This window comes from Leptonychotes weddellii, chromosome 4, assembly GCF_054177405.1.
Source record: "Leptonychotes weddellii isolate Sample4059 chromosome 4, ASM5417740v2, whole genome shotgun sequence".
Taxonomy (NCBI): domain Eukaryota; kingdom Metazoa; phylum Chordata; class Mammalia; order Carnivora; family Phocidae; genus Leptonychotes; species Leptonychotes weddellii.
The window spans coordinates 71,343,369-71,358,190 of NC_138372.1; the positions used below are offsets into that span (position 1 = coordinate 71,343,369).

General features: G+C 40.4%; 1 protein-coding gene and 1 long non-coding RNA gene across 6 annotated transcripts in view; one reads left to right on the forward strand and one right to left on the reverse strand.

The window, feature by feature from the left end:
* The window catches only part of RPAP2 (RNA polymerase II associated protein 2), a 79,248-nt gene extending 71,905 nt beyond the window's left edge, over positions 1-7,343 (forward strand). For 2 of the 3 annotated variants that reach the window (XM_081818792.1, XM_081818793.1), the window contains 2 exons: positions 2,982-3,133; positions 6,218-7,343. In XM_081818792.1, coding sequence (XP_081674918.1) covers positions 2,982-3,123 — 142 coding nt within the window. In that variant the 3' untranslated portion in view covers positions 3,124-3,133; positions 6,218-7,343. The remainder of the gene's footprint in view (positions 1-2,981; positions 3,134-6,217) is intronic. The other variant, XM_081818794.1, reaches the window with a different exon arrangement.
* The window catches only part of LOC145721317 (uncharacterized), a 71,065-nt gene that overhangs the window by 25,038 nt on the left and 31,205 nt on the right, over positions 1-14,822 (reverse strand). Inside the window, exon 6 of one of the 3 annotated variants that reach the window (XR_014144988.1) lies at positions 2,596-2,733. The exons of the other annotated variants lie outside the window; for them this stretch is intronic. This is a non-coding gene — a long non-coding RNA (uncharacterized LOC145721317). Of the gene's footprint in view, positions 1-2,595; positions 2,734-14,822 lie in introns of those variants that run through there. 3 annotated transcript variants of the gene reach the window in all.

Here is a 14,822-nt window from a genome sequence, read left to right on the forward strand (position 1 = left end):
GCTCCATGTAGAGTGCTCCTTGATGGGACAGCAGGAGCTGAAGCAGGTGTGGGCCCGGGGGTCCCGAGGCACTCCATGCAGGGAGTACCCTGACAGGATGGCTGGAGCGAAGACAGATGCCAGCCAGGAGGTCTCAGGGCTCTCTGCACTTGGGGCACCCTGGCGGGACAGATGCTGCCGAAGCAGGTATGGGCTGGGAGGTCCTGGGCCACTCGGTACAGTAGGTGCCCTCGTGAGTCGTCTAGAGCTGAAGTGATGTCGCACAATGATTGTGCCTGTGTTGCCTTGGCAAGACAGCTGGAGCTATAGTGGGTGCTGTCCGGGGGTGGTTCAGTGTGTACTTCACTGGGGCTACCTTAGGGAGACAGCTAGAGCTCTAGCGGGCGAGGGTTGGAGGGCCACCTGTAGGGGCAGCTGGATTTGGTAGGGTTTGGTGGGCTAGGGGCCCGGGCTCACTGTGGCAGGTGGCTAGGGTGCCCAGACCTTGCTTTTGTCGGTGCTATGAAGTGGGAGGGGAACATGAGCCATGGCACTCACCAGCACCTTTGATACTAGTGTGTTCCAGCAGCTCCCTGGCCTTTTGGCAGATGCCCTTAGAACTCATTCCATTATCTTCCAGTTGTTCTTTTAATCTACAGCCTTTTTTTTCCTGTGCAGTAGGGCAGCTGGGGCTAGTGGGGTCCTAAGGGACTGAGGCTCACTGATGCAGCAGGCCAGCTCCCATCTATGCTATCAGTCAGGGTGGACAGGGAATATGAACAATGGTGCTGGCCAGTACCTGGGACCCAGGGAGAGTGTTCTAGCAGCTCCCTGCCGTTTTTCAGATGCTCTAGAGCTGGTTCCTTCATATTCTAGATGCTCTTTTAAAGTGCGTCTTTTTTATCTCTGCCACAGGGCTGAGCTGTACTTTTGGTCTCTGGATACTACCTTCCCCACTGCAGTTGGCAAGATGGGGGCGTGGCGGGGCAGGGGGTTGGATTACTGTTGTTACTGTGTCTCTCTCTCTCCTTTCTCTGTGTGGTCCCTCTATCCCTGTTCAGTCAGCCCTAGTTCTTCAGGGGGAATTGCTCAACATGTAGGCGTAGATTCAGTGTGTGGAGGAGGTGAGCTGAGGGTCTTTCTGCATCATTGTCTTCCCTCCTTTGTAAACAAAACTTTTAGGTGTCTATGAACACATAATGAAGTTATTATAATTTTAGTCTTAGAAGTTTGCTAGAGAAGTATCACTGTTCCTAAAATATTTTATAACCCTGGCACTTGATAGAATGATTCTTTAAAGCTGCTTAATCTTCCCATTGTCTGCTCTCATATGGGCACATAGGTTGAGAAATCTAGCTATCACCATTTACTTCTATTTTGAGGGTTAAATTTTAAAACATACCAATGGCACTTTGAGAAGTAATTGAGACCTTGTTTTCATATATGAATCCAATACTAGTCTCTTTGAAAGTCAGAAATTGTTTTGGATGTGCCATGTATACCATTTTTAAATATACACAAAAGCTACCTTTGTATGGAGTTGAAGGATCTGATCTGCCTCCTGACTTCTTGGTTTTATTTTAGCTGAAGTTATCCAACCCCCAGTAACTTTGGTTGTATTGTGGATAAGAGCAACTTTATTCGTGTGGGAAAAGCCAGAGTTGACTTCTGGGTTCCACCTTCATGGCAGGAAGAGGACTCAGGAAAAGCTGGCCACAAATGCCTAAGTTTGCCCAAGTGCCCAGCGTGGGCTTGGCCTTGGAAAGCTTGTGTTACCCTTTGGGGGTATACCTGCAGATAAAGCTCATTAAAATGTCAAAACCTGGTAGTGCATTCTCCAGCTGTAGAGAAATACAGGAGAGGTGGGGAAGGAATACACTATAGTGGTTTTCCCATGTTAGAACTCTGTGGATTTCACTGGACTTTTGGAGTCACCTCGTCTCCAGTTTTTGGTAAGATACCTTGAGAGAGAGAGAATTTACCACCTCTTCCAGGTCCCGGCTGTCTTTAGACAATGTGGCAAAGATTTCCTTTTACTTCTGCTTTCTCTGTAAGATGGCTAAGCAAGCAAGAACTCTCTGAGAACGTAACATTTCCTCTTCCACACTCATTACCGTGGAGTTGCTCCACTCTGATTCCTTGAGCTTTATTGATTGAAGTCAGAGGGTTATTTATATTTGATGTGCCTGGTGGCACCGGTGTTCACAAAGCATCTGGAAGACCTTTGTGGTAAGTATAAGACTACTCAAGGACAAAAGAATTTTCTCACCAAAAGCTTTCCAGAAATATACCTTACAAAGGCTCTGTGAAGCATGCTCTCTGGAGATTATACATAATATATACATAATTATTATATGTAGTTACATATCTAATTTATGGAAAGTAATGGTCTTAATCTTTGATTAGTAAGCATGACTTTTAAATAAAAGTGAATAATGACATTGCATATATTCTCAAAAGTAATTTTCAATGAAATCAGTTGTTTATTGGAAGTGACTTGGGAAAGAAGCAGAGTGCGTAGAAGATTGTATTAAGTGCCTTATAAGATGTAATTCATCTATTTAGTGTTTTAAAAATAAAAAATTAAGGTTTCATCCAAAAGGTAATCCTGTTTATCATTTATTTTTTTTATTCAGGTGATATAAACATTCAGTATGGTTTTAAAGCAGTTCTCACCTCTAAGCTTCTTTCCACAGCTTCTTTTCCCTAAGTGGAAAGACTTCATTTTCATTTCTGAGAACTTGGTAGCTTTTCCTGGCATAATGAAGAACATGTTATAGATTCAGGCTTTTAGGTTTCTTAACAGTATGTTTGATCTTTCATTCTTTTCCTGAGATTTCTTCTCTGCCTTTATTAGTAAAGCCTTCTGTCTCTGGAAATTTTGTTAAATCAGAAAGACTTCATTTCTCTGCTGTGACAAAAATCCCCTCTGCTATGGAGAAGACAGGAGCCCCTTAGTCCTCATTTCATGGAATTGCATTTAATATTTTTGGTCTTTTCAGACTGACCCCAATTCTTGGCATTCAGAAGCATTCTCAGGAAAATGTGGTGTTTACACAGTTTATAGAGACTTTGCTTGAAGAATTAAATTTAAAGAATGAAGACCTTGAAAGCTTAACCATCATATTTAAAACCAGCTGTTAACCACGGAGTGGTGAGTTAGATTGTGTTTTGTTTTTTCATTTGTTGCCTGTTTGGAATCTTTTTTCATATTCAAAATTTAAAAACCAAGTATAGACCTCAAGATCTCCTCAGTTTGCTAAGGAAGAACATGATATCCCTTAGTTCTCAGCCACCCTATCACTTTCTATCCACTCCTATTACTTAGTACCCCCCCCCCCATCCTTGTTATTCCTCCTTATAGGTTACTGGAGTTAGTTCTATTTCTGGTACTCGAGAAAACTCTCTCCTACCAGCTTCACACTCAAACCTAGACCATGCCTCATGTCCCACCTTACTGGTTGAAGTAAATTGCTATTTCCTGGGAAGAAACCTAACTACTGCAGCCATCCACTGAGAACATCCTACTTCCCTTTTTGAGGAAACCATCCCCTACCCAGTCACTACTTTAGTCATCTCCTGGGCAGATAACTAGATAAATGTGTAAGTCCCACTGTTGAATCCCGACCCTGTTCCCCGGCACACAGCCCTCCCCTCGTCTCCCAGGTTCTTGCCTCTTTCACAATTATCAGAGTGTCCCCTCCTTCAACCTGCCTTCGGCATACCTCTCTCCCTTTCCTCCACTTCTCACTTCACTCTCTCAGGTGCTCAGATAGGTATTGATTTACGTTATGATTGAAGAAATTCAGCTGAAACTACAAGTGAGACCCTCCCAGGGAACATTTTTTTTTTTATTTCAATTTCTTAAATTATACAAGCTTGTTGTAAAAATTGAACAATACAAAAGTGTATATGTAATTTAGAAAAGGAAAATCCACCTCTCACTCTCCCTCCAATCCTGTCTACTTAGCAGAAACATGTTTGATATATATATCATTTTTTGTAAAAACAGAACCAAAAAACTCTTCAAGCACATTTTTGAATATATGAGAAGGATATTTGAGAGAAGAATTTTGGCAGGGAAGAAAGAACATCCCTTTATTGAACATGCTCAAAAATTGAATGTAAGAAGTCAGCACTGTCTTCCCCTCCCAATTTATACCCACTGGCTTTTTCATATGACCCTGCTTCCTCCGAGAACCTTGTAAAACAAAAGCTTTTCCTTAGGGAGTGAGCTCAGATTGGCATGTATAAGCATTAATTCAGAGGCCCTTCTAAGAATACAGTGAAGTTGGAGTTTTTTGTTTTATTGAGCTTCAGGTACAGAAAATCGATAAAAAAAAAAAAAATCTTAACCAGAAGTCCTTCCAGATCTGCTTTAGTGAACAGTACCAAGTAAGAATCATTTTTATTAGCATATTTAAAACTTGTATATAAACAGATATTGAAAGTCCTCAAAAGTACTTTCACACCAATAGATGTTTTCAGTTTCCTCTGTGATCACTTTTTACTTACACACATAAACAATGTAAATCATCAAAAGTAAACCTTGGCCAAACCTTCAGTATTATAAGCGATTCTGAATGAATTGAGCCCTCATACATAATTTGCCCTATGAGAAGAAGAGAGTTGTGACTAGGTAGAGTTTTATTTCTCTTTACATGATTTTTGTAAATCCTAAGTTCACTTGTATATAATGACTAATGTCTAATATACTTGCTAATAGTAATTTAATATTGAAAAGGTTGTATTAATGTGTTTTCAGTTGCAAATAAAATCCAGCTTTTTTTTTTTTTAAGATTTTATTTATTTATTCATGAGAGGCAGAGGGAGAAGCAGGCTCTCCGCTGAGCAGGGAGCCCGATGCGGGACTCGATCCCAAGACTCCGGGATCATGACCTGAGCCAAAGGCAGACGCTTAACCATCTCAGCCCCGCAGGCGCCCTCCAGCTTTTCTTATGATAGAATGATGGTTAACTTTTGCTGCTTAACAGATTACTCCAAAGACTTTTTATCTCACACTTTCTATGAGTCAGGAATCTGGACACAGTTTAGCTTTGGGCCTCAGGCTCACAGTCTCCTGAGTATGCAGTGAAGCTGTTAGGGCTACAGTGTCATCTGAAGGCCCAACTAGAGGGCGATCCTTTTTTTTTTTTTTTAAAGATTTATTTATTTGAGAGAGCGAGAATGAGAGAGAGTACATGAGAGGGGGGAGGGTCAGAGGGAGAAGCAGGCTCCTCGCCGAGCAGGGAGCCCGATGCGGGACTCGATCCCGGGACTCCAGGATCATGACCTGAGCCGAAGGCAGCCGCCCAACCAACTGAGCCACCCAGGCGCCCGAGGGCGATCCCTTTCTAAGGTCACTCTTGTGGTTGTTGGCAGGATTTAGTTCCTCAGAGGCTGCTGCACTCAGGGCCTCAGTGTCTCACTGGCTGTCGTCCAGGGACCTCTACGTAGTGTACCTCGTACTTGTCATGTGCCTTACCCTCATAGTAAGATGGAAGCCACAGTTTTGTAACTAATCTAAGAAGTGACATCCCATCACTTTTTCCATGACAAGTTACAAATTAATCACTAGGGGGGCCACCTGGGTGGCTCAGACGGTTAAGCGTCTGCCTTCGGCTCAGGTCATGATCCCAGGGTCCTGGGATCGAGCCCCACATCGGGCTCCCTGCTGGGCGGGGAGTCTGCTTCTCCCTCTCCCTCTGCCTCTCCCCCTGCTTGTACACTCTCTCTGTCCCTCTGTCAAAAATAAAAATAAAAAAAAAAAAAAAAAAAAAAAACAAATTAATCACTAGGTCCACCCCACATTCAAGGTGAAAGGACTGCATAATGGCACGACTACTGAAGCCAAGGGTCGTTGGTGGCCATCTTCGAAGCTGAGTGGCAAAATTTTTCAGGAGTTCCCAGCTTCGTATGTAGTATATTCCAATGTCTGGGTAAGCGTCTTGAACTTCACACTAATTGAGGGCACCAAACCACATGCCCATGGGATTGCTATAAACTAACCCAATCATCCTGACAAAAGATGGGAGAGAGAAGAGGATTTTCTTACTGATCTAGACCCATCACAGCCTTCCCTCAAGCTGAATGTGAGTTGGGTCTATTCCACATCAATCACTATTGCTACATAATGAGGAAAAAATGCAATGTATATTGGGAAAACAACACACAGTGTTCCCAAAAGCTAGTAAAATATTTTAGATGTTTTATCCAAACTGTCTTTTTTGCTTCACAGGTATAATCCATGAAGACCAAATAGAAGATGATCGTCTATTCATCATTTCTGGAATTCTAGCTACAATAATGTTCTGGTGGTAACTGATAACTAGCTTTGTTCCAAGAAAGACCTCCTTAGATTTCAGCCCCCTGCTTCCCAGTCCCTAACTGTACAGTGACTTCCCCTAGATAGAGGAGAACCATTTTTCCAACAAGGATAACCAAGTCCTTGCATCCCTAGCTGTAAGACATAAGATTTTTATTTACTTGAAAATTTAAATCTTAAGTTGAAACGTTAATAAATATTGATCTTATTGGTTGACAAACATTTGAGAACATTCCCATTTTGGCCTCACAATCTAAACTCTAGATTCTAAAAACAGTGAAGAGTTCAATAAATGCAATCTAAGATGAAGCCCTTTGGAAGTGTAGTCACTATTCTTTTAAAGAAACTGTGCTATAAAATGGTCCTGAGCAGTGTAGTTAATCTTACAAGTCCAAAACAGGAATATTCCAGAATTTTCTGGACTCAACTAGAAAAAGGAAACTGTAGTTTATTTTCAAAATTTACAGTTTTTTCAAAATGTCTGTCAAGCATGCAAGTTACAAGGCCTCCAGAGCAGTTCAGGGGTAGGGGGCCCTCAGACAATCTGGGAAGCCTTACTGGAGGGCCAAGAAACAAAATAAGAATCAGATCTACACTCTTGGACACTGGAGGAAATGACAGCTGCTAGAAGTCTAACCATGGAAAGGGTCCAGAAAGCAGCCTGGTGGAGTGAGGAGCTTAATGGACAAGAATCTACAAGTTCAGTAAGTCACAGGCTACAATATACAGAAATCAGCTGCTTTTGTATATTAGCAATGAAAAATCCAAAAAGGAAGAAAATTCCATTCACAGTAGCACCAGAAAGAATTCAATACTTAGTAAATTTAACAAAAGAAGTACAAGACTTGTGGGGCGCCTGGGTGGCATAGTCAGTTAAGCGTCTGACTCTTGATTTCAGATCATGTCCTGATCTCAGTGTCTTGAGATCGAGCTGTGGGTTAGCTCATGCTCAGCAGTCTGCTTGAGATTCTCTCCTTCTCCCTTTGCCCCTCCCACTTGTGTGCTTGCTCTCTAAAATAAAAAAATCCTTAAAAATAAATGGAGTGTAAAACTTATATAATGAGGGGCACCTGGGTGGCTCAGTTGGTTAAGCATCTGCCTTTGGGATCCTGGGATCAAGCCCCACGTCAGGCTCCCTGCTCAGCAGAGAGTCTGCTTCTCCCTTTCTCTTTCCCTCTGCCTCTCCCCTGCTCATGCTCTCTCTCAAATAAAAATAAAAATCTTAAAAAAAAAAAAAAAACTTGCATAATGAATACTATAAAACAGACATTAAAGAAGGCATAGAGATATTCCACGTTTATGAATTAGAAGTTTCAGTTATTAAGATGGTAGTCCTCGGGCGCCTGGGTGGCTCAGTCGTTAAGCGTCTGCCTTCGGCTCAGGTCATGATCTCAGGGTCCTGGGATCAAGCCCCACATCGGGCTCCCTGCTCCGCGGGAAGCCTGCTTCTTCCTCTCCCACTCCCCCTGCTTGTGTTCCCTCCCTCACTGTCTCTCTCTCTCTCTGTCAAATAAATAAATAAAATCTTTAAAAAAAAAAAAAATGGTAGTCCTCCCCACATTGGTATAGATCAATGCAATCCCTCTTAAAATCCCAGTAGGCTTTTTTTGAAATATTTTCAAGCTGATCCTAAAATTTCTAGGGAAATACAAAGGATTTCCAAAATAGCCAAAACAATTCTGAAAAACACTTCCTGATTTCAAAACTTACTACAAAGCTATAGTAAGCAATACAGTAGGATACTGATAGGCATAAAGATCAGTGGGGCAGAGGGGCAGCTGGGAAGATGGCTGAGTAGGAGGATGTTAAGCTCCCTTTGCCCCATGGATACAAGTAGGTAACACTCACATCAGTATAAACCCAAAAGATGATGCAAAGACTGGCAGGATGAACTCCACAACTAAATAAATGGTAGACAAGAGGCCACATCAAAGAAGGTAGAAAGGACAAAGACATGGTCCGGGAGCAAAGCGGACTAGGGCCATCCGCAGCGGGAAGGGAAACAGTGGCACGAAGGACAGAAAACACTTTCACACTGGGGAGCCCATAAATGGGGAGAACGAATCCCCATAATATTTGCCTTTGAAAGTGAGAGGAGGCCAATTTCTTGAGTTCTTACAACCACTGGGACTTAAGAGGCAGGAATTTTTAAATCAATGGGCTCAGCTCCAGGAGAGCCTGGAGGGCATTAGGAAGCAGAGTTCCCACCCCTAAAGAGTCTTGGACAGATACAGCACAGAACCAGCAGTTTGAAACCACCAGCAGTAGATGGGAAGGAGAGTGAATTGTTCATCTCAGAGCATGGCCTGAAGAGAGGGATCACAGGGAGACCCCTCTAGGAACAAGGGAGCCAGCGGGTGCCATTTCCCTCCCCTGCCCACCACATAAACAACGGATACCTGCAGGAATCATTGCAGCACTAACATTTGTTACCTAACTTGCTTACACCAAGCCCCACCCCACACTTGTGCGGATCCACCCTTCCCAGTCATGATCACCTTAGTCCAGTCACTGTGGGCCCCCTCCCTGAGAAGACCCGTGGAAACCCTGCCAACACCACATCTGACTGGCACATTGTGCAGGAACTCCGTTCTGGCGTGAGCAGGTCTCATTTCACTAGCAAACCACCACACACCTTGTTAAACGCTGCCCACAATAGGCAAACACAGCCTCTGCAGACAACCGGACTGAAGAAAAGAGAGGGCAAGACTCAACAGCAGAGCACACACAACACCCATAAGAGACATTCCCTGAAGCACCAGGCCCTGGAGAACAAGCAACACTGCACGAAAAGATCTCTTCTACATAAGACTTTTATAGTTAAGAGCAAGAGAAGTAGCTGACTTTCCTAACAAAGAAATAGACACAGGAAGTCCGACAAAACAAGGAGACAGGGAAATAGCTCTTAAATGAAAGAACAGGACCAAACCACAGCAAGAAATCAAAGCAAAATAGATATAAGTGGTATGCCTGATAGAAAATTTAAAGTAATGATCATAAAGCTACACACTGGACCTGAGACGAGTGGAGGACATCAGTGAGACCCTTAACACAAAGATACAAAAGAATCAGATGAACAACACAATAAATGAAATTTAAAATACACTTGATGGAACATAGAGGAGGCTAGATAAAGCAGAGGAAATAAAAACGACTTGGAAGACAGTAATAGAAAGTAAGCTGAACAAAAGAGAAGAAAGAAAATAGGCAGATCGAGAATAGTCTTAGAGAACTCATTGATTCCATTAGTGTAATAACATTTGCATTACAGGGATCTCAGAAGAGAGAGAAAGGGGGGCAGGAAATTTATTTCAACAAATAGCTGAAAAATTCCCTATATATCCAGGAGATCCACATATCCACATCCAGGAGGCACAGAGATCTCCCCCACACACCACCAAATTCAACCCAAGGAATTCCACACCAAGGCACACAGTAATTAAAATGGCAAAAAGTAGCAATAAGGAAAAAAAATTTTGCAGCTTTTTCAGCAGAAACTGCAGGCCAGAAGGGGGTAGCAGGATATATTCAACATGCTGAAAGGGAAAAATCTAGAGCCAAAAATACTCCTATCTACAAGGATATTGTTCAGAATATAAGGAGAGATCAAGAGTTTCTCAAAAAAGGAGTTCCTGACCACTACTAAACCAGCTCTATAAGAAATATTAATGGGGACTCTGAATGGAAAGGAAAGACCTTAAGTTGAGAGTATGAAATGTAGGAAAACACAAAAGTAGTAAAAAGTATTTCTGTAAAAAAAAAAAAAAAAATCAGTCAAGGGTTTCACAAAAAATAAAAGGATGTAAAATACCATATACCTAAAATTTGTGGGGCGAGAAGAGTAAAGAATGGGTTTGAACTTAAGTGACCATCAACTGCTATATGCAGAAGATACTATATATAAATCTAATGGTAACCACAAATCAAAAACCAGTAACATATCAAAGAATAAAGAGAAAGGAATTCAAGTATATCATTGAAGAAAGCCAATAAACCATGAAAGTAAGGATCAGAGAAAATCTACAGAAACAACCACAAATAAGTAACAAATTGGCAATACTTATTTATCAGTAATTACTTTGAACATAATGACTAAACACTCCAAAAGACATTTTTTTATCTACTCCATCACCTTATAAGATCCATCTATATGCTACCTGTAAGAGACTCATTTCAGACTGAATGGCACCTGCAGATTGAAAGTAAGGGGATGGAGATACATTTATCAAGCAAATGGAAGTCCAAAGAAAGCTGGAGTAGTAATACTTATATCAGACAAAATGCCTTTAAAACAAAGACTGTTAACGAGACAAAGGACACTATATACTAAGAAAGGGGATAATCCAACAAAAAATACAATAACTGTACATATTTATGCACCCAACATGGGAGCACCCAAATACTTAACAGTTATACAAACACAAAGGAAGTAATTGATAGCAATACAGCAACAATAGGGGACTTTAATACCTCACTCACACTGATGGACAGATCATCCAAACAGCAAATCAAGAGGGAAACAGTGACTTTGAATGACACACTGGACCAGATAGATTTTACGGACATATTCAGAACATTCCATCCTAAAAGAGCAGAATACACATCCTTTTCAAGTGCATATGGGATGTTCTCCAGAATAGATCACATGTTAGGCCACAAAACAAGTTTCAACAACAACAACAAAAGAAAAAAAAAAGTACTCTCATGCATCTTTCCTACCACAACACTATGGAAATCCATCACAAGAAAAAAATCTGGGAATAATACAAATACATGGAGGCTGAATAACATGCTACTAAACAATGAATGGGTCAACCAAGAAATCAATGAGGACATCAAAAATTACATGGAAACAAATGAAAATGAAAACACAACAGTCCAAAATCTCTGGGATGCAGCAAAAGTGGTTCTAAGAGGGAAGTTTATAGAAATACAGGCCTCCTCAAGAAGCAAGAAAAATCTCAAAGCAACCTAACCTTACACTTAAAGGAGCCAGAAAAAAAAACAATAAATGTAACCCAGAACCAGGAGGAGGGAGAAAATAATAAGGATTAGAGCAGAAATAAAATAGAAACTAAAAAAACTATAGAGCAGATCAATGAAACAAGGAGTTGATTCTTTGAAAAGATCAATAAAATGGATAAACCTTTAGCCAAACTCCTTAAAAGGGAGTGGGACCCAAGTAGGCAAAATAACTAATGAAAGTGGAGAAATAACCAACACCACAGAAATACAATTATAACAGATTAGGAAAACCTTTATGTCAACAAAATGAACAACTTAGAAGAAATGGATAAATTCCTAGAAACCTATTACCTACCAAAACTAAAGCAGGAAGAAATAGAAAATTTGAACAAACCAATTACCATTAATGAATTGAATCAAGTAATCAAAACACTTCCAAAAAACAAAAGTCCAGAACCAGACAGCCTCATAGGTAAATTCTACCAAACATTTAAAGAAGAGCTAATACTTACTACTTTCAAACTATTCCAAAAAATATTAGAGGAAGGAAAACTTCCACATTCAGTCTAAAACCAGATAAAGGCCAAAACCAGATAAAAGATACCACAATAGAACTACAGTCCAGTATCTCTCATGAATATAGATGCAAAAAACCTCAACAAAATATTAGCAAACCCAATCCAACAGTATATTAAAAAAAAAAAATCATTCACCACAACCAAGTGAGAGTTATTATCAGACACAAGGCTGGTTCAATATGTGCAACAATCAATGTGATAAATCAATAGGATAAAAACCATATGATCATTTCAGTAGATGCAGGAAGAGCACTTGACAAACTACAAATCACTCATGATGGAAACCCTCTGCACATTAGGTCTAGAGGGAGCATAACTCAACATAATAAAGGCCATATATGAAAAACCCACAGCCAACATCATACTCAATGGTGAAAAACAGAGCTTTTCCCTGTTTATCAGGGAAATAAGACATGGATGTCCACTGTCACCACTTTTTTTTTTTTTTTAAAGATTTATTTATTTTAGAGAGCATGCATGAGTGAGCACCCAAGGAGGGGAGGGAAGAGAGAAACTTTAGCAGACTCTACATTGAGTGCAGAGCTTGATATGGAGCTCAATCCCATGATCCTGAGATCACTACCTTAGCTGAAGCCAAGAGTCTGATGTTTAACCAACTGCACCACCTAGATGCCCCTCTCACCACTTTTATTCAACATAGTACTGGAAGTCCTAGCCACAGCAATTCAACAACATAAATAAAAGGCATCCAAATTGGTAAGGAAGAAGTAAAAGTTTCACTATTTGCAGATGACATGATTGTATATATAGAAAATCCTAAAGACTCCACCAAAAAACCACTAAAACTGTTATGTGAATTCAGTAAAGTCGCAGGATACAAAATCAATGTACAGAAATCTGTTGCATTCCTATAACTAATAATGAAGCAGCAGAAAGAGAAATTAAGAAAACAATCCCATTTACAATTGCACCAATAATAATAAAATATCAAAGAATAAACTTAACCAAAGAGGTGAAAGACCTGTACTCAGAAAACTGTAAAACATTGGTGAAATTGAAGATGACAAAGAGGGGCGCCTGGGTGGCTCAGCTGGTTAAGTGGCTGCCTTCAGCTCAGGTCATGATCCCAGGGTCCTGGGATCAAGGCCTGCATCAGGCTTCCTGCTCAGCGGGGAGTGTGCTTCTCCCTCTACCTCTGCTCCCCCACCCCCGCTCATGCTCGCTCTCTCAAATAAATAAAATCTTAAAAAAAAAAAAAATGAAGATGACACAAAGAAATGGAAAGACTATTCCATGCTCATGGACTGGAAGAACAAATATTGTTAAATGTCTATACTACCCAAAGCGATCTATACAATTAATGCAATCCCTATCAAAATACCAATAGCATTTTTCACAGAACTAAAACAAACAATTCTAAAATTTGTATGGAAATACAAAAGACCTTGAACAGCCAAAGCAATCTTGAGAAAGAAAAAACGGGCACCTGGGTGGCTCAGTAGGTTAAGCACCTAACTCTTGATTTTGGTTCAGGTCATGATCTCAGGGTCATGAGATTGAGCCCTGTGTCAGGCTCCGTGGTCAGTGGGGAGTCTACTTGAGCTCTCGCCCTGCTCCTCCCCCACCTCTCTCCAATAAAATATCTTAAAAAAGAAAAGAGAAAAAACTGGAAGTATCACAATTCCAGATTTTTGCTATATTGCAAAGTGGTAGTAATTAAAACAGTATGGTACTGGCATAAAAACAGACACATAGATCAATGGAATAGAACAGAAAACCCAGAAATAGACCCACAATTCTATGGTCAATTAATCTTCCACCAAGGAGGAATGAATGTGCAATGGGAAAAAGACAGTCTCTTCAACAAATGGTGTGGGGAAAACTGGACAACCGCATGCTAAAGATAGAAACTGGACCACTTTCTTACACCATGCATAAAAATAAACTTATAAATGGATTAAAGACCTAAATGTGAGACCTGAAACCATAAAAATCCTAGATGAGAAGATAGGCAGTAATCTCTCTGACACTAGCCATAGCAACATTTTTCTAGATAGGTCTCCTGAGGCAAGGGGAATAAAAACAAAAATAAACTACTGGGATTACACCAACAAAATTTCTGCACAGTGAAGGAAACAAATCAAGAAAACTAAATGGCAGCTACTGAACAAGAGAAGATATTTGCAAATGACATATCCAGTAAAGGGTTAGTATCCAAAATATATAAAGAAATGATACAACTCAATACCCAGAGAACAAATAATCCAAGAAAAAAATGAGCAGAACACATGAACAGACATTTCTCCAAAGACATATACAGATGGCCAAAAGACACACGAAAAGATGCTCAATAGTACTCATCATCAGCAACATGCAAATCAAAACCACAATGAGGTATCACCTCACATCTGCCACACTGACTAACATAAAAAACACAAGAAACAAGTGCTGGCAAGGGTGTGGAGAAAATGGAACTCTTTTGCACTCTTGGTGGGAATGCAAACTGGTGCAGCCACTGTGGAAAACAATATGGAGTTTCCCAAAAAAATTATATATAGAACTACCCTATGATCCAGTAATAGCACTACTGGATATTTATCCAAAGAATACAAAAAACAGTAATTGAAAGGAATATATGCACCCCTATGCTTACTGCAGCATTATTTACAATAGCCAAACTATGGAAGCTGCCCATGTGTCCATCAAAAGATGAATAGATAAAGAAGATGTGGCATTTATATACAATGGAATATATTTTTAAGCCATAAAAAAATGAAATCTTGCCATTTGTAATGACATGGACAGGGCTAGACAGTATAATGCTAAGTGAATAAGTCAGAGAAAGACAAATATCATATGATCTCATCTGTGGAATTTAAGAAACAAAACAAAGAAGCAAAGGAGAGAGAAAGAGAGAAAAACTAAGAAACAGACCCTTAACTATAGAGAATACACTGATGGTTACCAGAGGGGAGGTGGGTAGATAGATGGGTGAAATAGGTGATGGGGATTAA